A 27590-nucleotide genomic window follows, 5' to 3' on the forward strand; every position below is an offset into this window, starting at 1 on the left:
TTTACAACATTATTTTTGGCAGGATGGCTCCAGAGGTGATCTTAGCTATGGACGAAGGACAGTATGATGGGAAAGTTGACATTTGGTCACTTGGGATCACCTGTATTGAATTGGGTGAGTACAACTTGCTTTCATTGTATTTTTTTGAGACTCATTCCTTATGATTGTTAATTCATTCATCCAGCCATTGTTCAATGTGTTATTAGTATGCATGTGCCAGGCAATGTGAATTTATTGTATTTACCCCATGTTCTTGTGGGGAAAATTGCTTTCTCTCTGGTCCATTTTCAAATTATTAATTTAATAAAAGTTTGAGCAGATATGGCAGTTACCAATGTGGGAATCCATGATAAGTATTACTATTTGAAAAATAGCCATTCTCCATACTATACATGGGAATATATGTCTTTTCTTCATGTGATGTTTGTTACTTAATTTACATCCCAACTTGTTTAAGGGACATTTGCAAAAGTAAAAGTATCTTACCAAAGATCTGACTCTAAAAACTGTACTAGTATTTGACCCAACCCATAAAGAGAGCAACCCTAGAGAAAACTTTGAAGATACTACCAGCTTATTTCATATATATATATAAAATAAATATATATATATTTCAGAGAGGAAGGGAGAAGGAAAGAAAGAAAGAAACATCAGTATGAGAGAGGAGAGAATCACTGATGGGCTGCCTTCTGAATCCCCCCCTCTCCCCACATGATTGAGCCTGCAGTTTGGTCATGTGCCCTTGACCTGAATCAAACCTGGGACCCTGCAGTCCACAGGTTGATGCTCTATCCACTGAGCCAAACCAGCTAGGGTGATAACTGCCAGCTTTAAAATCGTTCCTCAAATAGTTTCAGTTATCTAAAATTAATTAAAATACCAAGTAATCTCTGGTTATATGTTTTGAATTTTAATATATCTTAGTTACCTTTATTCAGTTGTATACCAGTAAATTTAACCAGTGACTCTTGAAGGGTAGGAGGGATATGAAAATATCTAATTTGTAGCATTTGCCAATTTCCATGGTGTAAATATTCCCACTATAGCCAATTTCAAGTTACTAATTGATTCACTAAATGTGGAGTTGGGGAAACAGTTGATCTTCTAAAGCCAGTGTGAGTTGGCTGAAGCACAACACTGCCTTTATCTAGACATTTGAATACATTTTTTAAAAATATATTTTATTGATTTTGTACAGAGAGGAAGTGAGAGAGATAGAGAGTCAGAAACATCGATGACAGAGAGTCATTGATCAGCTGCCTCCTGCACACCCCCCACTGGGGATATGCCCACAACCAAGGTACATGCCCTTGACTGGAATCGAACCTGGGTCCCTTCAGTCCCCAAGCCGACGCTCTATCCATTGAGCCAAACCGGTCTCGGCCTTATTTTGTTTTTTTAAAAAATATATATTTTTATTGATTTTAGAGAAGAGGGGAGAGGGAGAGATAGAAACAATAATGATGAGAGAATCATTGATTGGTTGCCTCTTGCATGCCCCCTTATGGAGATCGAGCCCACAACCCAGGCATGTGCCCTTGACAGGACTCGAACCCAGGACCCTTCAGTCTATAGGACAATGCTCTATCCACTGAGCCAAACCTGCTAGGGCTATTTATATACATTTTAAATAAAAAATGTTTAATATTTTAAAAATCAGTTTTAAAAAATATTTTCTCTGATTTTTAAAATTTAGATTGTAATTTTTTTGTTTTATTTTCTCTATTCTGGTATCCAAATTGATCCTGTAAGAATTTCAGAGATCCAGTTTATTCTCAGGCTATGTTTCTCCTCTCTATAAAGATGATTTGGGATACTTTGTATTGCATTTCCAATTGCTTCATTGACCCCTTCCAACAAAAAAATATATAGCAAATTGCTGAAACCGGTTTGGCTCAGTGGATAGAGCGTCGACCTGTAGACTGAGGGGTCCCGGGTTCGATTCCGGTCAAGGGCATGTATCTTGGTTGCAGGTACATCCCCAGGTGGGGGGTGTGCAGGAGGCAACTGATCGATGATTCTCTCTCATCGATGTTTCTAACTCTCTATCCCTCTCTCTTCCTCTCTGTAAAAAAATCAATAAAATTTATATTAAAATATATATATATATATAGCAAATATTTACAATTTGTCATCTTTTTTTACATTAAAGATATATTAATGAAAAATGAAACAATTCAAGGAGGAAAGTTATAATATTTACTTTTTTTTTTTCACTAAGTAACATTAGCATGATTTATAAATCAAATAATATTAAAAATAAAAAACATGCAGTAAAAGAACTTTCCTCTGATACTATCAGCCCAATTCTACCCTACCTCTGCCAATACATATAGGGAACCACTGTTATTAATTTCTTGTATATCCTCCTAGACTTCCTTTATGAGTATACAAATAAGTTTGAATGTATACTTATAATATTCCTTTTCGCACCCACGTTAACATAAAAGTGATTCTGCACTTTGATTTTTTACTTTGTAATATCTTGGAGATCTGTTTCATATTAGTAACTTAGACATCCTTTTCATTTTTTTAATGGCATAAGGTTATTCCTTTATATCAGCGATTTTCAACCAGTGTGCCACAAGAATTTTTAAAATGTGCAAAACCAGTCAGGGCCACTGACCTCTTTTCTCTTAGATTGTCAAATAAGAAAATGATAACAGCCAACACAGCAATAGCCATCTGGTGTGAATGAATCAAAATATACTTTATTTTTAGATCTGCAATCAATATATTTTTTTTGGTGTGCCACTGAATTTTAATATTTAGTTTGTGTGTGCCATGAGATTAAAATACAATAGTTGAAAATTGCTTTTATGTATATACTATAATTTATTTAACTGATTGTCTATTAATGGATATTGAGGTGGTAGTTTTCTTTTTAGGTTGTAATACTGTATTCTTCTCCATTTCACTGCAAAATAAATTCCTTCAATTTGTTCAGATTTATTTTTGGTGGCACTCAGAAATATGTGCATATGTTATAAATGACATATGATGAAGTCCTAGCAATACTATGTAGAACTTGACAAAGTAGTCCTAAAATTAATAGGGCCAAAACTAGCCAAGACAATTATGAAGAAATAGAATTTGGATGGAAGAATCACTGTACCAAAATCTATACCATCTTCTACTGAAAGAACTAGTTAAATGCATGAATTTTGAAAAATTTTTGGACATTGAAATTGTCCAGTCATCAGATACATTATTTTTTAAGATTATTTCAAGAAAAGTTAGTTTGATGTTCTTCTGTTTAAACTACAGACACTTAGATCATGGTAGAATCTGGCAAATGGTCCATCAGCATTGACATGGAACTGACTGTGTTTAGAAATAAATTCTCTAGAAGTGAAAAAAGCATAAAAACACAAATGTTATGTAATTTCTTTGCTTAAAGTTTTTTTCCCCACATTAGCCACTCATTGTTTTTTCATAAATGAATGTTGTGATGAACATTGTGTTAAGCTACTTAGTCTTATAAAGCTTCTACTTCTAACTTTTTTCATTTTGAAATACTGGAACTATCTATATTAAAATATAATAAAATGATAATATGCTAATTAGACTAGAACTATCTATACTAAAATATAATAAAAGGATACTATGCTAATTAGAGCAGACATCTTTCAGACGACCTTCTGGACATCCTTCCGGACAAAGTCATAGTGGCAGGGATGAGGCAGAAATGGTTAGGAGTGATCAGGCCAGCAGGGGAGAGCAGTTAGGGAGATCAGACCAGCAGGCAGGTGAGCAGTTAGGAGCCAGCGGTCCCAGATTGCAAGAGGGATGTACCAGATTGGAGAGGGTGCAGGTCAGGCTGAGGGGACCCTTCCCCTCAATGCACAAATTTTGTGCACCGGGCCTCTAATTCATTATAAAATGCAAAGTTACTGAAGAGGCACTGAGGCCTAGTGGAAAGAACACAGGCCTTGAAGACTTAAAAACTGGATTGAAATCCCAATTTTGCCACTTACTGCATGACTTGAATTCATTCTTTAAGCTAACTGACCCTCTGTTTCTTCATTTGGGAAATTTGAATACTAATAATGCTTATCTTGCATTATTGTGAGAATTATAAAAACATATGTAATATACCTGAAGTGAGTGCCTGACATATAATAGGAACTCAGTAAATGGTATCAATTATTATTATGGTTGTCAATCACATTTGTTCATCAGAAATCTGTTGCGTTTTCATTATCTTACTTTTTTTAAAAATATGTTTTTATTTAGAGAGAGAGGAAGTGAGAGGGAGAGATAGAAACATTAATGAGAGAGAAACATTGATCAGCTCCTCCTGCATGCCCCAGGCATATGCCCTGACTGGGAATCAAACCAGTCACCTCTTGGTGCATGGGGCAGTTAATCCACTGAGTCACACCAGCTAGGTATGATCTTTCTTATTAGTAAAGCTCAGTCTAGGTGCTACAATTTGGCATAAACTTTGCCAAATGGAGCAGTGTCCAAAGGTTTCAATTGAATTGATCTTCCTGAATGTTAATCTCATAAAACACACATGAAACATCCATAGGAGCTTGGTCATTGTCTTTAAATTTAGTAGAAATCATTATTTTTTTTAATTTAGTTAATTCAACGTTTTTATGCTACCACCCTTTTCTTTTCTTTTGAGATTGTGATTACCTATCACAAGGTGGTTTCAAAAGCACTCCCAGTTTCTATTCTGCTGCTTATGTTGAAGCTCCTATGCAAACTGTCTATAATAATAAAAGGGTAATATGCTAGTTAGACCAGACATCCTTCTGGACATTCTTCTGAACGAAGCCATGGCAGTGGGGGCCAAGGCAGAGGCCCCTGGCCACCATCACAGATGGAGACCGAGGCAGACGTGGCAGAGGCCCCAAGTCACTGCAGCAGGTGGGGACTGAGCCCCTTGCATGAATTTCATGCATCAGTCCTCTAGTCTATATACATAAAAGGCTAATATGCTAAGAGTCCAACCGTTCACTATAATGCGCACTCACCACTGGGGGTAGACATTCAACACAGGAGCTGCCATGACATGCACTGGCCATTTACAGAGAAATGGCACTATGGACCTGGTGCCCACACAGCAACACTCAGCTTCCCCCAAGTGGGACACGGGCCCTGCCATCACTCCAGAGTGACAGCCCACCAAATTGCAGCCAATGCTGCTGAGACCTCATGGTGCAAATAGCGACCTACAGCCCAGAAACAGTGGCTGCAGGCACTGGGTAATTATGTCACATAGCAATGCCTGACTTCCTCTCCCTTGTGATTAGCCTCCTTGGAGTTTCTTCAGCCTGGGAATATAACTTGCTTTATAGGCAGGTGAAAACATTTTACACTTTAACCAAACGTCTGTGAAGCATTTTCCCATGCCTCCTCTCTTTTGATCTTCACAGAAGTCCTGAAGTAGGTAGATGGGAGACTCGGGAATTCTATTTTCATTAGCAGGAAAATGGAGATTTAGAAAGCTTAGAAACTTGACCTGACTGAAAAGAAAAAAGAAATAGTGGGCCTTGAAAATGACTTCAGGTTTTCTCTCTGAACAGAATGTAGTCAAACACTGCTGCAGTTAAATATATTACCATTTGTTCTCCCTGCGTGATCTACAATAATACTCTGCTTCGTGTTGATATTTACTGCTGTGTTGCTGGCAGTTACCTGAAAGAGAAGTTGGGGTGCTCCACTGGGCTGGAAAAAGTCAGAAAGCAGGTCTAATTAAGCCAATTATATATATATATATATATATATATATATATATATATATATATATATATACCACTGGCACCAATCGAATGTGTTTCGATTTGTCATGATCATGAATTTGGTTGACATCTCTATTATAGAGAAAGGGTGAATAGCGATATTAAAATATTCTAATTAATTTTCTTTTAATGTGCAGGAATTCGTGCACCAGGCCACTGGTTATATTATACAGTGAGGGCTGTCAAACTTTCAGTAAAGGACAATATAAGTGCTTTAGGCTTTGTAGGCCATACATTTCTCTATCATAAATACTCAACTCTGCTACATAGTATGAAAGCAGCCAAAGACAATATGTTAATGAATAGGTGTGGCTGTGTTCCAATAAAACTTTACAAAAACAGGCTGTTAGGTGAATTTTGGCCATAGTTTGCCAACCCCTGTTCTATAGTATTCTGGATTAGCAATGAGTCCTGTCACCATGACTCAGAGGATTTATGTGCTGCATCTGGCAGAGGACTTGAACAGATGTGAGGCCATCTGAAATTAATATTTAGTGAAAGCTTCTCAGAAACTAGATCATAGAGCTATCCTGTGTTTGGAATACCTTTCATCACACACTTCTCTGTGCTAGAACTGCTCTGCCATTGTGAGGTCAACTATTCTGTCTTGTTTACAGACAAAGTGCTTATTACTTACATACAGGTGTTCCCCATTCCTCCTTCAGATCTGAGCAACATCGAATTGGGTTTTGTTGTTTTTGTCCTTTCATCGTCTTCTTCCTAAATTTCTGTTTTCTTTTTTCTTTAGTCCCCTCTCCCTGCTATTTCTCTCTTCTGAGCGGCTTAAATTTTTTAATTTTTTGCCAGTGAGTGAGAAGGCTCCTATCATGATAGTGAATGAAGCCATCCCATAGTATCTGATATAAGCCCCAAGACTTGGTTTCTTCTCAGTCACTTTGTGACTTCACGTTGCACAAAGATTCTTTATTGATAAAGTTTCTCTTTGCTTTAGTTTGCCTTATCTACATTTACTCATCTTGGCCACTAAGAATAAATACCACATATGTGTGCAGCACTGGAAATGCAGAGATGAACATAAATGATGTTGTTCCTATTATCATGGACACATTAGCAAATATGACACACATCACATAAAAATTACACAAATAATTCATTATGGGTGTGATAGGAGGTAGAAAGGAAAAATATAATTTGCAGTGACAAAATCTAATGGGAGACCTAGTCTGAGAGGTCAGGAAAGGCTTCCTTTTGGAAGTGATCATAAGCATATAATGACCCTGGAGTAAACATTTATTAAATTAATGCAGAAATGAAATTATATTTAAGATAAAACCTGAAGGATTGTCCAGAATTACCAGATAAACTTTAGGGAACAAGAGTGAGAAGGGAGTCCAGACAGAGAAAGCAGCATGTGTGAGAGGCTATGAACTTGCTTCTTTCAGTAAAAAAAAAAAAAGATACGTGAGGAGGTGGAGGAGGGACGGAGATTGCTTCACAAACTGAAGTGGGAGAGCTAGCCAGGGTCATGTTCGTAAAGGTCAATAAGCTATGTTTAAGGATCTGGATTTTGTTCTAAGAATGATGGAAAGCTATTGATGATTACATGATGTGATCCTAGTTCTACATAGCTTTAAATACTGGAAGTTGTCAAAAGGCCAACCTCTAGAAACTTTCTAGAATTGATCTCCTGGAAAATAAAACAAACCTGAACCAGTTATTTCTCTTCTACATTAGAAACACATATAATTCGGTGTATCTATACTGCAACTTTCAAACTTCCACTTATTAAGATTTCATGTCCCTATAATACTGGTAGTTATTGGGTGAGTATAAACTATCCTGTTGAGAGGTTAATAAATATTTGTAGACACTTTCAAAAGGTATCAGAGATCATTTAGTGAAGACTATAAGAAGCCCCACCAAAGTATCCCAGATGAATAAGAATTGTTGCCTTCTGCTTGAGCACTGCCAATAACTTACAATTCACTACTCTCAACATTGTTCATTTCAGGTTGAGGGGGGCAGTATTCCCTGTTACTTCTGCCTTTAGTTCTTGTTCTGTTTCTTAGAATTGCATAGAATAAGCCTGTCTTACCATTTTTTAACTTTATTTTTATTGTCTATACTGCTGTACTAGTCAATGCCCCCCCACACACACACACACCCTCTATTTCACCATTTTAAAAGTGGTTAATAGAGAATATTTGCTTAAAAAACAAAATGCCCTGATGAAACTAGAGATCAGATGACGACTTACAAACTGGGACTATATAAAGAATCCATTAGCATAAAATAAGTACTGTAGAGTAGATAATGATTTATCTCCTATGATATAATAATTACTAAATGGGGTAAAATTAACTGTACTCAGAGCAAGAAACTTGTTTTTTCCATTGGTCAACAAATAGAGCACGTGATATATAAATAGCACCTTATTACATATTCTCATGAAATAAATAAAATAATAGAAGTATTAGAGTTATAAGATCTTAGAGTTTATGCTTGTCCTTTTAAAAAATTGTTTGTTTATGTAAGAACAATAGGTGAGCACATGCCAAATGAACAGTAAACTAAAAGAGAACTGTAGGAATTCCAGAGAAAAGATCTGGCAGGTTCTGATAGAACAAATCTTCCATTAATACTTGGTTCACTAAGTTTCTCTTTAGAATGGGATGGACCGGGCCTTGTTTATTTCTTCTCCTCCTCCTCTCTCCCAGTCCCTTCCACCCCAACCCATACCAGTTCTCTGGCCTAGATGATCCTTCAAACAGTGTTGATGGAATTGAATTATTTTATTTCTCATACTGTGCTAGTGATGTTTAAGATGTTCCATTTATTATGCCCTGGTCAGGTGGCTCAGTTGCTCAGAGCATCATCCCTACTCCAAAAGGCTGCAGATTCTATTCCAGGTCAGGACACATACAGGAGGCAACCGATGGATGTTTCTCTCACATTGATGTGTGTGTGTGTGTGTGTGTGTGTGTGTGTGTGTGTGTCAAAAAAAAAAGAAGTTCCATTTTATAATTTTTTTTCATTCTACTTTTCTGTGCCTTCTGAATTTTTTCAATCAATACGCATTTTATAATTGAAACACTTCTACATGATGTTGTTGACATAAGAATGTCTAAACCTATAGAAACATGTTGTGAGTTTATTAGAGTTTATTCAAGCTAAACTGAGGATATGCCCAGAAGCAAAATCTCAATGGATTTAGAAAATGCCCCAGAGAATGGCAGTTTGGCAGTTCTTTTTATACATTTAGAATCAAAGGAGAAAACATAAGGAAGGTTATATGAAACCCATTGGTGGTAGATTAAGGAGGCAGAATGAAACAAAGCGGGGAAATATCTGGTATTAGAAATCTCTGGTTAGCAAAATGTAGAAACACATACTTCTTTTACTAGTACATTGGTGGGTATAGGTTAGTTAACATTTCCAGTAAATAACAATGGTATGGGGGCAATAAGATAAGAGTTTTGATGTACCTGCTCTTGTGAGGATGGTTAAACTTCTAGGGGGGTCTAGAAGGGAAGGTTACTCTGGCATTTCAAAGGTGTGACAATATAGATGCACAAGAACAGTGGACAAGGCTCACTTTTACTATGGAAGCTATAGGCCTAGGGCTTGACTACCCATCATGCCCTGCCTACTTAGTAGTTTATGGTCAGATCATCATCCTGTGTAGTAACTTTTGATCATTGAGTTTGTCAGACCCCCTGAACTTGTCAGAATTTGTACATAGCCCCCTTTTCAAAGTTCACGATGCTCAGACCAATTGTGAGAAGATAGGCAAAGACTAGCCTTTTGAAGATATGTGAAAAACATAATGAAATATTTTAACTCTCTAGAATGGATCTGTTAGGAGCTTTGCTAATGTATATTAAGATGTTCAGCAGCTTCTTTTGAATAGCTATTTTAGGTTGACCAAAGTGATTAAAATAAGTGGATTATGTGGCATGATGACAGTAACAAGCTATCAGTTTAGCAGCAAAGCTTTGCCCATAGTTTCTTATTTCCCTATCTGCCTGATTTCTTTCAAGAGCTGCTTTATCATGTTTTGTTTCCTTTCAGCGGAACGGAAGCCCCCTCTTTTCAACATGAATGCAATGAGTGCCTTATATCACATTGCCCAGAATGACTCCCCAACATTACAGTCTAATGAATGGTAAGATCTTATATAATTTCAAGTCTCTAAAAAAATTGCCATATGTATTTGGCACTTTCCTTACATTTCATTTTAAATATCTGACCTGGAAAGCATTTAATTTCTTGAGAGCTTGTTTGGAGGTTCTAGCAGGGGAGCGCTGCTACTCATATACCCTTGACTGAAGACCAGTCCTCTCCTTTAGGGGGAAGGTTGTCCTCTTCCACGGAGCACACAGCTTTGGGAGGGACGCACATGGATCAGTGAGGGAGGAGGGGTCACCCGCCTAGCCAGCCAGATCAGCTGAATCAACCCTGGTGATCAATGGAGTGACAGATATAGCAGCCAGATTATCCTCACATCCCATTTCATTTCTTCATCATACATTATAGAGTGACATTGGCATTAACTATACACACACACACACACACACACACACACACACACACACACTTTATTACTGCCCTCACTATGGCTTGTACTGTGTTCTTAAAGTGTGTAGATAGTAACTGAAATTCTACAGGAAACATACCCTACTACCTTCCTAACAACTAGAGTCTCAAGTCAAGATAGTCTTGTATTGATCATCTCAGTGCTTATCACTTCTAAACAGAGATAAAGTACCCTTTGATATCATTATTTTTCCAGGTGTCATTTCTTTACTATATGTATATGTAAATCTACTGAGATAGAACATATATTATACTAGAGGTCCTATGTATTAAATTCATGCATGGAGGAGAAGGGTGTCCCTCAGCCCAGCCTGCACCCTCACTGATCTGGGATCCCTCTCACAATCTGGAACTGCTGGCTCATAACCACTCACCTGCCTGCCTGCCTGCCTGCCTAACTACTTCTTCCTCTCAGCCTGATCGTCCCCTAATCACTCCCCTGCTGGCTTGATTGATGCCTAACTGCTCCTCTGCTGGCCCAATCACCCCCAACTATCCCCCTGCTGGCCCAATCGCCCTCAACTGCCCTCCCCTGCAGGCCCACTTGTCCCCAAATGCCCTCCCCTGCCAGCCTGATCTCATCCCAACTGCCCTCCCCTGCAGGCCTGATCCCCCCAACTGCCCTCCCCTTTGACCTGTTCACCCACAACTGCCCTCCCCTGACAGCCATCTTGTGATGACATGGGGCGGCCATCTTTGATGATGTGAAGACGTCTTGCAAGGGCGCAGGAGCCACCTAGGCTTTTATTAGTATAGATTCCAAAAATGTAATGTTCCTTGCTGAACATTATGACTTTTTAAAAAAATATTTACCCCAGGATATTTTTCCATTGGTTTTTTAGAGAGAATGAAAAAGGGGAGTTGGGGGAGTAGGGAGGAAGAGAGAGAGAAACATCGATTGGCTACCTTCCGCATGTACCCCAACTGGGATGGGGATGCAACCTGCAACACAGGTATGTGCCCTTGACTGGAATCAGGCCCATGGCCCTTCCACGTACAGGCAGATGCTCTAACCACTGAGCCAGTGCCATTGTGACTTTTTAAAAATATGTATTTTATTGATTTCAGAGAGGAAGGGAGAGGGAGAGAGAGATAGAAACATCAATGAAGAGAGAGAATCATTGATTGGCTGCCTCTTGCATGCCCCCTACTGGGGATCGAGCCTGCAACGAGGCAGGTAACCTTGGCTGGAATTGAGCCTGGGACTTTTCAGTCCACAGGCTGATGCTCTGTCCATTGAGCCAAATCAGCTAAGGCATTATAACATTTTGATAACTATTTGGGCCACAGAGTTTTTGAAAAAGGGCAAATTTTAAAGAAGAGTAGTCAAAATGGAATTTTCAAGATAGGAAGTATTTCATCCAGGAAGCATATTCCTAGGTTTTCTGACTTTTATGCTTCAAATGTTACTACCTGGTTTTAGGTTGTGGGTGATGGAGGCGTTACCAACTGGTCATGAAGAGTACAGGCTTGAGACTTATGATATTATCATCTTTGGGGATAAAAATATGTTTAAAACTATTACATGTAAATATAGTATTTTTACTTCCTGATATATATTATGATTTGACCTTGATCATGTATTTAAAAAATGTCTATGTGAGATAAGAGATCAACTGAAGGACTTGTATACATGCATATAAGTACAACCATTGGACACAAAATTCTGAGAGGGAGGGTATGTATGGGGGGGAGCAATGTTAAAATATGTACACAGATAATAATTTAATTTAATAAAAAGAAAGAAGGAAAAAAAAAAACCAAAAAAAGTCTATGTGTTGATTAATTTAAATTATCCACATTCATTAGCCAAAATAATTAATTTTAGATATCATAAACTTGAAAATTTAATTATCCTGATATTCCAAAAATGTTTTATTAAACATTTTATAATGTAAAATTTTCCCTGGAATGAAAATAATTTTAAGTAAGCCATGTGTTCTACAAACCTTGACATTTTTTCTTTTAATGTATTTGTACACACAGGACTGACTCTTTTAGAATATTTGTTGATTACTGCTTACAGAAAATACCTCAGGAACGACCTACGTCAGCAGAACTATTACGGGTAAGTTTTTCTTTTTTTTATCTTTTAAACTTAGGTATGTATGTATTTTTGTTGAATTTTGGGGAGTGACATTGGTTAATAAAATAATTTTTCAAATTTCTATTTAAGAGGGAAATTTAAAGTCAAGTTGTAGTGGAACATAGTAAATCATTCCTGTAGCAGCTCTTCATGACAAACTGGATTAGAAGGTGCTGCCTTGTCATTTATCCAGAGATAGGAGCTAGCCATAGAAATAGCAAGATTATCTCAATGTATGTGCCATACGTGTATTCCCTACATCCAACTCTGTTTGTAACTTTTGACAAAGAAGATTTCTATTTGCTCTGGTCATTATTGTGATATTTCTATAGCTAATATCTGTACAGACTTTCAGGACAGACTCTGCCAATGGTTTGGAGATTTTCACTTAAGCTGCTGCCAAATCTTCAGACAGTGAAGTTAGCATAGCATTCCATCGTCCATGTTGATGACAAAAGTACTATGTTAACTGCATTCATTTGATTTAAACATTATATATTTGAGCATCTCTTTTCATGTAACATTTTAATATAGAAGTTATACATAGGTGATATGTTCTGTCTATATTAGTGAAATATGTGGAAATCTTTTAAAATATAAATACCTTTTCCTTTGCCACAAAATAGCCCAGATTTCTTCAACCTTTTTCTGTATGCATATTGTTCCATTCTTATTTGTTTTAACAAAACTCTGAAGGATTGTATTGCCTAAATTAGTGACTTAAAAATGTTGGCCACCTTTGTAATTAAAGAGTATTTTGGTTAGGTCACAAATTCTTGGTTTTCATTTCTTTTTCTTAGAGCTCTGTAAACATTTCTTTATCATTTTCTGACTTTTAGGTCTGAAGTAGACTAGTTTTTCCACCCAAAAGTTAGTATTTTTTTTCTTGTAGGTCATAGGCCATAGGAAAATGATGACAGAAGTAACAGGGCAGAGAACTCTACCTAACTCTCATTTGGTGTGGAGCCATCACATGTTCTAAATATGAGCTAGTCTATATGTCTTAACAACAGCTCCATATTTCTAGAGGGAAAAATGGTAACCAGAACAAAACATCATAATACAAGATAAAGTGGTATCTTTATTACTTTGAAGTAAGGAAAGATATTTTAAAAGGGCATGAAAAGCATTACCATAAAGGGAAAAAGTAATAACTTTGGACTGTATTAAAATTAAGGGGGGGAGGGGGCTCAAAGAAAAATATACTACAATACAAGGATTCAAAGATGAATTTTAAGGTAATAGGCAAGAAAGGAATATAAAAAGCAAGTGGGCAAAAGTAAAGAAAGAAATGAAGTAGAAAAATGAAAACATAACAGTAAAATCATAATATATCCTCCTATATAATAAAGAGGTAATATGTAAATTGACCATCACTCCCTCGCATAAGATGGCCACCCCATGTGGTCACAAAATGGATGCCACAAGATGGCTGGCAGGGGAGGGCAGTTGTGGGCAATCAGGCAAGCAAGGGAGGGCAGTTAGGGGTGACCAGCCAGCCATGGAAGGCAGTTTGGGGAAATTAGGCTGGTGGAGGAGGGCAGTTGGGGGTGACCAGGCTGGTGGGGGAGGGTGATCAGGTTGGCAGGCAGAAGCAGTTAGGGGCAATCAGGCAGATAGGCAGGTGAGCAGTTGGGAGCCAGCTATCCTGGTTTGTGAGAGTGATGTCCGACTACCAGTTTAGGCTAGATCCCACAGGACATCCCCCAAGGGATCCCAGATTGGAGAGGGTGCAGGTGGGTTGAGGGACACTAAATTTTGTGCACCAGGCCTCTAGGACTATCTAATAAAGAGAGAATATGCTAATTGACCATCACACCCTTACAAAGATGGTGGCACCCACAGCCAATAAGGAGGGAATATGCTAATTGACCACCACACCTTCCAATATGGCAGCAGCCACAACCACAAGATGGCGGTGCCTAGTCTCCTCAGCCCCAGAATCCCTCAGTCCCCTCAGCCCTCCAGCTGCCGAGGGCCGGCCTAAGGTGCAGGCAAGCCTCGGATGTCAGCTGACCAGCCACCCAGGGACGGCCCAAGGCTTAGGCAACCCTCAGATAGCAGCTGCTCAGCCGACACCCAATGTGCAGGCAAGCCTTTGATGGTGGCTGCCCAGCCACCCAGGGTCACCCAAGGCTCAGGTAAACAGGGCCGGCAAAGGCTTGCATTACCAGCAGTGGCAGCAGCAGAGGTGTGATGGGGGTGTCACCTTCCCCTGATTGCTGGGTCACCTCCCACCCCCAAGGGCTCCCACACTGTGATAGGGGGAAGGCCAGGCTGAGGGACTCCCCTCCAGTGCATGAATTTTCATGCACCAGGCCTCTAGTCTCTCTCTATATATATAAAAGCCTAAACAACTATTTTGACCGGTTGCTGTGAAGTGCACTGACCACTGGGGGCAGACACTCAATGCAACAGCTGCCCCTTCATAGTCAGTGCACTCCTAAAGCCAAACTCCTGTGGCTGGCCAACCTTCTGTAGTTTCTCCCCCTGGACAGCCGGCCAGCCCCAATCGGGACTGGGCAAGACAGCCCCAACTGGCCCTGATTGCCAGCCAGGCTAAGGGACCCCACCCATGCACAAATTTGTGCACCAGGCCTCTAGTACTAATATAATAAGCAGATCCACTTAGGGTGTTTCCCATGGTAGATAGTCTTAGAGAAGTAAAATTAAAGGCAAATGAAAAAAAAAAAAATCCTAAAGATTACTATAGAAAAGATGACACAAGACAAAAGAGATCTAACATAGGCCAACCTATTATTCCTGAAGAACAAAGCAAAACACGTGGAGCAGAGGATGTTAAAGATATAACTGAAGAAAATTTTTTTGGCAGTATCGATAAATGTTTGGATCTTTACTTGATTTGGTTTGATTTGGTCTTTATATGATACTAGAAGCCCAGCACATGAAATCGTGCAGCCTTGCCGTGCTCACAGCCCCGCCCACCCACGCACGCACGCAGCCCCAGCCACCCTCACCGGTCTTTGATCTTTATGGCATTAGGGCCACTGGGTTTTTATAATATAGATGGTGAGCCAAATCAAATGAGCCTCAGCCCTTATTCAATAAATATCTACTAAACTAGAGGCCCGATGCGCAAAATTCATGTAAGGGTAGGCCTCCCTTCCCCTCAGCTGCCAGCACCGGGCTTCCTTCTGGCACCCAGGACCCAGGCTTTCCTTCAGCCACTGGCAGGCACCCCGGACCTGCGCTTCCCTTGTAGCCCGGGCTTCATCTGGATGGTCGTCCGGTCTAATTAGCATATTATGCTTTTATTATAGATTGTCTACTGTGTGCCAAGCACTGTTTTAAGCACTAAAAATAATATAAATGTACACAAGAAAATGGTAGCCTGAACTCATGGAAACTATATTCTAATGAAGGAGTATAAAAACAAATAAATATGTGATGGTATAATGTCAGGTGGTGGTAAATTATTTATAGAAAAATAAAGCAGACACAGGGACAAAGAATGGCAGAAGCTGCTGTTATGTAAGGATTAGAAAACAAAATACACACAACAGAGTGGGGAGAAGGATTGAGGAAGATTCTAACAAGAATATTCTAAACTCTGCATTGCTTTTGTTTTATTATAAAGTTTCAGATTTGCCCCTAAGTTATAGCTTCAAATTTACTAAAAAACGATTTGTTCTTGTATAATTGAAAGCACAGGAGTAGCAAATTAATTTCCTTTTTCCCTTTCGTGCTCATCTTGAAATGTGCAGGCTATACTTACTTCCGGGAATCTTCAGAAAGGACTCTTTGCAGAGGAAGAGATATGTTATAAAAACAGGAGCAAAAACCACAGTTTTCCTAACACCAAAGTCAGGGTGAAGAACCACAGGACATGTAGATTTTTTTTTTTTTCTCTCACAATGGTTTTGTTCCTTCTTTATATCCTTTTAAACTTACAAAGAAGTAAAATCCATTCCATCATCTAAGACCTACCACATTTCTCTCATTTTCCCAATATCTTTAAATTATAATTTCACATAAGTGAATTTTCCATATAACTGAACCATTTTCTATAAAAAACAAAACTTTTTCCTCCCACTTTTGATCACTTTCTGTGTTAAAATATAAGATATGCCTCTCTACCTTCTAAAGCAGTGGTCGCTGACCTTTCGGAACTCACAGTCCACCAGTGGTCCACGGACCACCAGTTGGCAACCACTGTTCTAAAGAATGTATAATGAACATAATTTAACTTATTGGTAGCTCAAAAACAGTAGTGCTTTGCAAACTCTTGGAGTATAAAACAACTATATGAGGGCATTGCGCCTTTTCAAATAGCCCAGAAACCTTTGTTCATTTTCATTTGGTTGGTGGAAGGTGTGTAAATCATGGAATTTCTCTCTTTCTCTACTGTCAGGCTGTCAGAGAACTTTTAAAGTGCACTTATTTTACAGCAAATATCCCTACCTCTTCCAGTTCCCAATCCTCTTTCTCCCACTTTTTTTTTTAATATAATTTATGATTTTTATACGATTTTTTACAGAAAGGAAGGGAGAGAGATAGTTAGAAACATCGATGAGAGTCATCGATCAGCTGCCTCTTGCACGCCCCTTACTGGGGATGTGCCCACAACCAAGGTACATGCTCTTGACCAGAATCGAACCCACGACCCTTCAGTCCGCAAGCTGACGCTCTATCTACTGAGCCAAACCGGTTTCGGCTCTTTCTCCCACTTTTATTCCCTCTTTCTAGGCTGAGAAAGCAGGAAACTGGAATATGTGTTAGAGATGATTGACAGTATTGAACGTGAGGGCTGCTTATGCCCAGGAAAGTTTATGGACTTTAGGGTAGATATTTTCACTCCTCGGAGGCCCTTCTCCCTTTTTCCTTGTTGTACAACTCTGCAAAGGGGGGATGACGTTGCCAGGATTCTGACCTCTGAATAAATTTAACACCTATCACATTTTCAGTCACACGCTATATATGGCCACAGAAATAGAAAACAAAATACATACAACAGTGGTGTAGAATGGGGAGGAGGATTGAGACAGATTATAACAAGAATAGTATGTACTCTGCATTGCTTTTGCTTTACTTTATAGCTTCAGATTTGAAAGTTACAAGCCACTCAGCTGCTATTTAAAATTATAGTCATTGTTTTTAGCTGTAAGATAAAGTAAATATCAAGAGTTCTCAAGTAAACTCTAGGACAAAGTCCACAAAATAGGACTTGAAGAAGAGAAAAGCATTAATTATATTTATCTTTTTTAAGATTAATACAATATGAGGGACTACATGGAATGAAAATCACATCTTGTTATTTCTGCAAAATCCATAGAACTGTTTTATGTCCATTTACAACTATGTCTACATCTTGCACCTAAACATATATTTCTCATCATTATTTTTTGCTATTTTTTCTCCTCCTTCAATTAGCATGACTTTGTCCGACGAGATCGGCCACTACGTGTCCTAATTGACCTCATACAGAGGACAAAAGATGCTGTTCGTGAACTAGATAACCTACAATACCGCAAAATGAAAAAAATCCTTTTCCAAGAGACACGAAATGGACCTTTGCATGAATCACAGGAGGATGAAGAAGTAGGTTCCGTTATTTTAGCAGGCACTTATAGAGTACCAACTATGTGAAAAAGTCTAGACTGGGCACTATAAAAAACACTTTTGGGGATAAAAAAGGTAAGGGATGCTCTCTGCCTTAAGAGACACAGGGTTGCAAAAATGACATTTATGAATAAACTCTTACATAAAACAAAATTTGAAAAATGTTTTAGAAGTATATCACCGTGCAGGGGTCCATAGTGAGGAGATAAGTCTGCTGGTAGGGATTAGTGAAGGTTGTATGAGAACATGATGTGGGGGATTTTTGACAGAAGGGCACAGGACATTTTAGAGTCAGGAAAGTGCTATGCTTTAGAAAGATTATCCTACCAACAGAATGTAAGATGGATTTCATTGAGTGACTAGTTCATGCACAAAGAAAAAAGGGCAGTGTCAAAGGGAATGGGAACAAGAAACACTTTTGAGAAACACGGTAGAAGTAGATTTGATAATGCTAGGATCTTAATGGGTATATCAATACCAGAAACAGAAGGAACCATGGAGAAAGAGTAGTTTTAAGGTTATTTCGGTTAGTTGCCTGTGGAGTTTAAGGGTCAAGCATGATATACCACTGGCATGGTATACAGATGGAGTTTTTAAAGGAGAGAGAACTTCCTGGTTTCTTATTCAAATAACTTGAGAAGGACTCATTGGGACAAGGGTAATGACAATTGAAACACTTGAACAGTGTCTAGCAATTGGTTGGGATATACAAATCCAGAACATAGGAAAGAAGTCTGAATAAAGGGTAGTTGGTTGGGTGTCAAGAGCTCTAAAATTATCATGAATCAAGGAGTTGATTGTAGGAGGAAATTCCATGTAAGAAAAAGAAGACCCAGGAGGTAAAGGCCTCGCAGATGTTAAGAGAGTGCAGTTTCAAGGAGGGAACAGCCAGTGCCATCAGATGCTGCCGAGAGGTCAAGTTAGACCAGAAAAAAATGTTAAGTGTTTTACAAGTAGGGCATTCTGGGTGACCTTCATAAAAGCAGTTTTGCAAGAATAGTTAAGATAAATAGAAAAATTACTATTTAGAATAAATGGGAAATGAGAAAATAGAGACAGCAGAAGTTGGATGTTTTAAGATTTATAAATATGGCTGAGAAGGAAAAGTGACAAAGGGCAGTATGTAAAGAGGCACATAAATAAGGGGCAGAGCTTTTTAGATTTACATGCAGGCAGAAGGAGCCAAGCTAGAGGCATCAAAGATAGAAGGAAGAGATATAGTTAAAGAAGTGGGATCTCTGGAAGTGCTTCGGATGGGAGCAAGAGTATTTGAGAATGGATTAGTCTATCTAAAACTCGATCAAAAGGAGGAAAGGAATGGTGAATCTTATTTTAGCTTTCTGATATAAAATAAAACAAAATTTTTACATCAATAATTATAAAATAAAATCCAGAAAGCTGAATTGGACAATTAACTCTCGTGATTGCATATATACAAATGATTCTCCTTAAATGGGAAAATAAATCTATTAAAAATATAATGTATTTTCTAACATTTTAAATTACCCCATTACCTACCTATGCCAGTGATTCCCTACATTGCCAACTAATAATTCTTTAAAATTATATATGTACATATGCTTCTTCAAAAATAGGGTTTATTTGGAACTAAGTTGCTTTAATTATACTATTTAATCTTATATCAAAAGATATCCCATTGTGATGGATAAATTATATCTTCTGATTATTTTAACACTTCTCAAATAGTAGTCTTTAGACTAGTAGTGATGAATACCAGTATTATTTAACAGATATATTTAATAAGATTACAGAAGTAAGCATGATAGAATTGCTTAAGGGAGGCAGAATTTAATTACCTATCCAGGACAGTAGAATTAATAATATCCCTGCTTAGCTATGAAGTTACTCAGTAATGACTTGCAAAGGAGTATGTTGCTTGTCAAATCTCTGAAAACTCTTTTTATTCTATTTTAGTTTCAAGTGACCACTGCCGTATTTGCAAATATCCTAGAGGTCACCTGTCGCCTGCAGTCTTTCTCTAGCACCCTGATGATCCTGGAGTTGTCTTACAAACCTGGCCTGATTCTGCTTATTAAGTAGCAATACAATAGTATGCTAGTTGCATATGACAGGGATAGCAGCATTAGGAGCCTTATGACTCATGTCCAGAATGGCCCCTGGGGAAGGCATAGAGTGAATTTGAGATGTCTGAAAATAGTGGGGGAGTAGTGGAGCCACTACATAAAAAGTTTATCTTTGCAGATTTGGCAGAAAAGCAACCTGGCACTGCAAAATTGAGTGTGCTTAATAGCTTAGTCAATGGATTGGCGCTTTATCTCCAGTCATGTTTTTTTTGTTTGTTTTTTTTTAACCCGATGCCCGATTTTTATAGGACAGCGAACATGGAAGCAGCCTGAGCAGGGAAGTGGACAGCCTGGGGAGCAACCATTCTATCCCAAGCATGTCTGTGAGCACAGGCAGCCAGAGCAGCAGTGTGAATAGCATGCAGGAGGTCATGGATGAGAGCAGCTCTGAACTTGTCATGATGCATGATGACGAAAGCACAGTAAATTCCAGTTCCTCTGTTGTGCATAAGAAGGTAGGTGTCACACTCCCCTTCAGAGCTCTAGGCTTTGTCAATCATAGTTAAGCTGCCTCAGGTCACTTAGCATTTTTTTACAACTGACGCATGGTACTAAACTTAACACTGGATACATTCTCTTATAGTAAAAAGGTAACGAATGACCATGTAAGCTACATCTGTACTTATTTCTTTATCTTCCTTTCCTTGTTATTCTGAAGTCTACCGCCATCTATAAGTAAAATTTTTAAAATCTACAAATCTCCAAGTCAAAGAAACCAGTAAGTCCCTTTCTAAACCAATAACCTTAATACTGCAGACCTTGAAAATATCCTGTGTAAAACCTTTGGGTGTGCCCTTTTAGAAGAATGCTTTTGCAGAGTATGCTTCTTAATGGATATTCCCAAGATACTATGTGTTTTAGAAGCACTTTCTACTCTTTTCTGTTGTTTCTTGTATTTATTGTTTCTAATTCTTCTAAGACTGGTTCTCTGTCACCTTAAATACTATATTCTCACTTTTGAAAGAATGGCTCTGTTTTTTATTTTTACTTTACTTTTCCAACTGAAGAGTTTCATTTCATACAAGTCTATTATTATTCATGAGTTGAAATATTTTATTTAAAAAAATAAGCTTCTTTCAAAGCAATTTCTGTAACATGAGTGTTTCACAGAATTATCAATAATTTTTTTGGGAGGAATTCCCAAAAGCGTTTTGAGTGACCTTAAGGAAGAAGTTCACAGAATGAAATTATAGAGGGAAAAAATTCCTTATAATTTTGTTCTTATTAGGTATATATATTTTAATCCTCATCCAAGGATATTTTTTCCATTGATTATCCGAGAAAGTGGAAGAGAGAGGGAAAGACAGAGAGAAACATCAATGTGAGAGAAACACATCAATTGGTTGCCTCCTGCATGATTCCCAACAGGGCCCCGGGCTGGGGAGGAGCCTGCAACCGAGGTATGTCCCCTTGTTCAGAATTGAACACAGGACCCTTCTGTCCACAGGCCAACACCTATCCACTGAGCAAAACTGGCTAGGGCCTTATTAGGTATATTTGAGGTGTATATGTACTTATTTTAATAAATGGCAACAATCACATTCTCATTCTAGTGGGAGAGCATATTAAAGAATTTTTTCACTTCTATTTGTTGTGCATTATTCTTGGGAAGAAAAGAAAATTAAGCAGGTAATGATGAAGGGCAGGAAAAAAATATATTGGTCCCTGGCTGTGAATAATGGAGGGATATATATTTATTTTCTGAACTGATTAACTTATTCATTTATTAAAGTAATACTGGTGGGGACCTCTATTATGTGCCAGGAACTATGGTAGGCCCTGTGGATACAGAGGAAATAAAACAGACATAGTGTTTTCATAGAGCTTATTATCTGTAGGGGAGATTAAGCAAATAATCATACTAATAACTATATCATGTAATTATGGGAAACTTGCTCTGGGTAAAAGGAGGATTTAATCTAGCAGGGAGTAGTGGAAAGCCTATCTAATAAAGTGACATTTAAGCTAAAACTTTAAGGACAAGTGGAAGGTAGGTAACTTGGGGTGAGCAATTGAGGTGAGTCTGAAAGCAACATGTGCAAAGTACTAGAGACAAAAAGAACTTTGTATGTTCAAGGAAGGAGGGGAAAGGTCAGAGAGTTTAGAGCTTGGTGAACTATGTGAAGAGTCAATTGAGAGCAGAAAGACAATAAGGACCCAGATTATCAGAAAGCCATGGAAAGGAGTGATATCAGACAAACGCAGAAACGTGCTAAGAGTCCAGCATTGCCAGCTGGGCTTCTTTGAATACAGGCAAGTGATCATATACTTGCAGGGTAGAAAAGAAGGTTCTGTGAGGCTCTCTTTTTGTATATTTTATTGATTTTTTACAGAGAGGAAGGGAGAGAGAGAGCTAGAAACATCGATGAGAGAGAAACATCGACCAGCTGCCTCTTGCACACCCCCTACCGGGGCTGTGCCCACAACCAATGCACATGCCCTTGACCGGAATCAAACCTGGGACCTTTCAGTCCGCAGACCAACGCTCTACCGCTGAGCCAAACCAGTTTCGGTGAGGCTCTCTTTTTGGAAGGAGCTTTCATGGATGCTGACATCTGGCTCTGTCTGTTTCCTCTAAGGCTCCATGGGTATAGATAGCAAAAGAAGAGACATTCTGTTGGATTGTTTTACTCTAGGACCTCTTAAATGGGAACTCAGAATTAGAAGAAAGATGCTACTGGTATAATCAATAAGAAGGAAGACCCTGATCTCAAACTCATTGAGGGTTTTCATTTTCATTTTGGTATGCTGGTACAGAGCTTACTTGTGATGATGTACCTTTTCCTTCCTGGTGCAATCACTTAAGAAGAATAAATGTTAATTTGTTTGTTACACACACACACAAAAAAATGTTTGTCAGGTAGAATTAAGTTATATAATGTATTTTATTATGATGATGATGATGATGATGATGATGATATAGAGGAAATGTGATGGAAGAAAATGGAAAAACCTTTTCAAATAAAACGTTGAATGAGTTAACTTATTCTACTCTGGGTACATACCCAAAAGAATTGAAAACAGGATCTCAAAGAAATGTCTATACACCTCTGTTCATAATAGCATTATTCATATTCGCTAAAGCAACCCAACTATCCATCAGTGGATGAATGGATAAGCAAAATGTGGTACACACATACAATGGAATAGTCTTCAGCTTTGAAAAAGAAAAGTAATCATACACACACACACACACACACACACACACACACACACGCACTATTGATTTCAGAGAGGATGGGAGAGGGAGAGAGAGAAACATCAATGATGAGAGAATCATTGATCGGCTGCCTTCTGCATGCCCCACACTGAGGATCAAGCCCACAGGCATGTGCCCTTGACCAGAATCAAACCCAGGACTCTTCATTCCACAGGCCAACACTCTATCCACTGAGCCAAACCAACTAGAGCAGAAAGGAAACCTTGACATGTACTACAACATGGACAACCATGGAGACATTATGCTAAGTGAAATATGCTACTCACAAAGATAAATATTGTATGATTGCACTTATATAAAGTACTTCGGGTGGTCAAAATCATAGAGGCAGAAAGTAGAATGGTTGGTTGCCAGGGGCTTGGAAGAGGAGAGAAATGGGGAATTATTGTTTAATGAGAATAGAGTCATGGTAAGTTTAATATGTATTTTACCACAATAAAAATAGGAAAATACATATAAGTAGACTATAACATAGAGCATACTATATATGAAACTTTAATATTAAATATGATATACCGGTGCTTAAAAATATTTCATCTTTAAACACAATAGAAACAAAAAAATATTAAGATAGTTTATATTAGTTGGTTCACTTGAATTCCTAAAAGTTTCTTACTTTAAGAACATAAATGAAATAGGATGTGAAACTCTCAATGAAAACATTTATATAATAGACTATAGGAATGAGGAAACTAGTTTATAATTCTATCTGCCACTGTTAATTTTTCTTTACTTTGGATAAGTCACAACCTCTTTGGGCCTCAGTTACTCCATCTGTAAAATTAAGAGTTATTCTGTATGATTTCAAAGATCCCTTCCAGCTATAAAATTTTGTGCTCCAATTTCTGTAATATTTAAAGAAGCAAATCTCTAATGTGACCCTCAAGCTGTTTTGTAGAGGTACCTTGGGAGCAAGCCTTATCCACACCTCCCCCAGGACAAGTTTTGCTTCATCTCTTACATTTATATTTGGATTCCACTTAATATTTCACTTGCAAAAGGGTTGGGTTTTTTGTTTTAGAAAAGCCACTCCTGTGATCATTTCCTTTTTCTCCATGCAGATGGGATACTAAGTACAATATATTACATGTAAGTAACATTGATGTCACAGGTTGGATTCTCCAGGAAGTAGAGCTGAGATGATTTATCACAACAGGTTTTTTAATTTTATTAGGCACTTCTTTTGGGATGAATACCTCTGGAAGGGAAGAGAAGGAAGCAACATTTATGAGAGGGCAAAGTTGTATTGAGATGTAGGCCCAATGGCAGCCTCAATCAACTCCGCAGGGAGCTCTGAAGTTAAAATGGTTCTTTAGAGTCGGGCCAGAGTGGCCAGGCCTTGATATCCCAACCTAGATCAGTCAATGAAATGAGCAATGGGGAGAGTATGAACTTGGCCAAAGCTGCCCTCTGCAGCTGAAGCAGTTCCTCAAAAAGCTGACAGCCAAAGACCACTGCCAGCAGCATGTCCTTCCTCAAAGGAGATGGTATACTTCTGAGGCTATCATCATTTGTGACCGCAAAGATTATTTAGAAAGAAAGCAATCAATATTCTTATGCAAAATATTTACCAGTTTTGTACGAGTCCAGGTCCAGAATCTTAGTAAAGCCTATATGTCACTAAATTATATTATAAACAATGTGCTATCCATTATCTTATTATCTCATTTTATTTTCATTTAAAAAATATATTTTATTGATTTTAGAGAGGAAGGGAGAAGGAGAGAGAGAGATAAAAACATCAATTATGGAGAGAATCTTTGATAGTTAAACATTATGCTATTTTGGTTCACTGAGTATAATGTATTAAAAGGGTTAAATAATCTTAAGCATTATCTTTATGGTTTGAAAGAGTTAAGTGAACAGAGTTTCTCCAATAATAATTTTCAGTAAGAACATACTTAATAAATATGAACATCCAAGAATAAGGGTGAGGAAGTTTTTGCTCCCCTGGATGGTTGCAATCAAGCAAACATACCCTAAATTAGTCAAGTTACAATATATATATGAAATAGATGATCATTTTATATAGGGAGTAACTTTTTATTATTATTGCTTTCAGAGAGGAAGGGAGAGGAAAAGAGAGAGATACATCAATGATGAGAGAGAATCATTGATCAGCTGCCTCCTGCATGCCCCCTGCTGGGGATCGAGCCCACAACACAGGCATTCCTGTCCAGGAATTGAACCATGACCTCCTGGTTCATAGGTCAATGCGTAACCACTGAGTCACGCCAGCCAAGCTAGGAAGTAAGTTTTTAAAGGCCACATATACCTAGTAAGAGTGTGACTTGCAATTAACTGCTCTGTAAAGATGCCCTGATTTTAGCAGGACAGTTCTATCTTTTAGCCCCAAAAATGTAAAGTGGGACACTGAAAATTTCCTCTGACATTAGAATTTGAGGTTACTTCTTCCTCCCTAGTCTTTGTCTCTACTCTGGTCTTTCCCAGGCACTAAAAAGATACTAATTGAATCTTCCTTTTGAGCAAGAATGATTTGATAAATCTAAAAGAATGTCCTGACAAAATAAACTTTATACACTTACTTATTTTCCCCTTGCTAATGTTACCACTCTGCTTTTTCCAATAACAGGAATATCACTGCCCTAATCTGTTTGGCTCTGTGGATAGAGTGTCGACCTGTGGACTCAAGGGTCCTAAGTTCGATTTCAGTCAAAAGCATGTACCTTGGTTGCTGGCACATCCCCAGTAGGGGTTGTGTGAGAGGTAGCTAATTGATGTTTCTCTCTCATAGATGTTTCTAACTCTCTATCCCTCTTTCTTCCTCTCTGTAAAAAAAAAAAAATCAACAAAATGAATATTGGGGGGAAAAAATCACCATTTCTCTAGACTGGCAGTTCCTCAAGGACCTCTCTCATCACCTACTGCCCAGCAGTGTCTGTCACATAGTAAGCACTCAATAAATGTTTTGTGAACTTTTATAGGACACAACTCTGCACCCCAATTCTTAATTATTCACAAGTGGTTATAGTGTAAACCCTTAATCCAGATTAGTTTTTGGCTGTCACCTAACTTGCTTCTGAGCCTCCACTCTACTCCTTAAAATCAGTGGGAATATAGCAGAAGCAAGCAGCTTTTAATACCATCCTAAGCAGCAAAGTCTAAGCCACTATTTTAAGTAGGAATAGAGAGAGCAACAAAATCTGTTTTCTTAATTTGTCAACTAAAAGGTATACTTTGTTTTGATAAAGTATAAAATGAGTTATCTTTGCCTGCTGCTGCCTTCTATTCACATAGCTCATTACACTTTCATATATTAAAAGTTTTCTGCATTTATTTGTTATTTTAGATATCCCTAAAGAACTCTAGTCATCATGGCCCCCTTTTCAGCAATTATTTCTAAAAATCATTCTATCCTAACTCCTAAAGCTTTACTTGGCCCTTCTTATGAGTCAGTTTTTTCCCTTCTTTAAAAAAAGAACAGCTCTGACCAATTTTGTGGAAGAAAAAAAAAATGTCCTTGAGGGAATAGGATGTTCTAGTTTAATTTTCCCTTGCTTCAGTTGCCTTTCCTATTATTTTTGCTGAAGAGCAGGGCGGGTTCTTTGACTCTTCAATTCACATTTGGCAAAGTAAAAGTAAATTAACATATGAAGGTAAAGTTTCTTACACAGATCACTCTGCACACCACCTCACTATAGTAACATCTGTATCCTCAGTGTTCTGCTAGTCATTTTCCTTCCTAATGGCTATCCTTCCAGCTTAAGGTAACCTTTCCCATCTTCTTCCCTTCCTCTATCCCCAGGCTTTGACAGTTACACCTGCCTAGGAAATAATTTAATAATTTTGAAATGAACAAAACAAAAGAGCTGGTGGGTTTGCTGATCCTTTCTCCACAGCATGAAGAGTGTTAGAATCTATATAAAGGTTTCTTGTCACCAGATAAAAGCCATTATTAGGTTCCACCATGTAAAGGTGTGTGTGTGTGTGTGTGTGTGTGTGTGTGTGTGTGTGTGTGTGTGACTATTTTACAACTTTCTTGAAGTATAGAGTGACAGGTTTTTGTGAAATACAGATTTTAATTTTGTTAATAATAAAGAGAAAATACCACTTTTCTAACATCTCAGACCTATATTTTTTAACTTATTTATTCAGCAAACATTTACTGAATGCCTACTAGTTATCAAGCAATATGCTAGGTGCTAGAGTGACTGAGATTTTTCAAACCACATTTTCTCTGCCTTCAAAAATCCCACAATTTCTTGCATAAATAAATAAATGTGTTAAGTAGTATGATAAAGGCATACCCAAAACTTAGAGTTGATAGG

The 27590-nt window shown here is 38.1% G+C and overlaps 1 protein-coding gene across 6 annotated transcripts in view; it reads left to right on the forward strand.

The window, feature by feature from the left end:
* Positions 1 to 27590, forward strand: part of TAOK3 (TAO kinase 3) — a 140991-nt gene that overhangs the window by 75507 nt on the left and 37894 nt on the right. For 5 of the 6 annotated variants that reach the window (XM_036449572.2, XM_036449573.2, XM_036449574.2 and 2 more), the window contains 5 exons: positions 23 to 114; positions 9786 to 9879; positions 12297 to 12378; positions 17788 to 17955; positions 20330 to 20536. In XM_036449572.2, the coding sequence (XP_036305465.1) occupies positions 23 to 114; positions 9786 to 9879; positions 12297 to 12378; positions 17788 to 17955; positions 20330 to 20536 (643 nt within the window). The remainder of the gene's footprint in view (positions 1 to 22; positions 115 to 9785; positions 9880 to 12296; positions 12379 to 17787; positions 17956 to 20329; positions 20537 to 27590) is intronic. The other variant, XM_036449575.2, reaches the window with a different exon arrangement.

Source organism: Pipistrellus kuhlii, unplaced genomic scaffold, assembly GCF_014108245.1.
Source record: "Pipistrellus kuhlii isolate mPipKuh1 unplaced genomic scaffold, mPipKuh1.p scaffold_m20_p_20, whole genome shotgun sequence".
Classification (NCBI taxonomy): Eukaryota; Metazoa; Chordata; class Mammalia; order Chiroptera; family Vespertilionidae; genus Pipistrellus; species Pipistrellus kuhlii.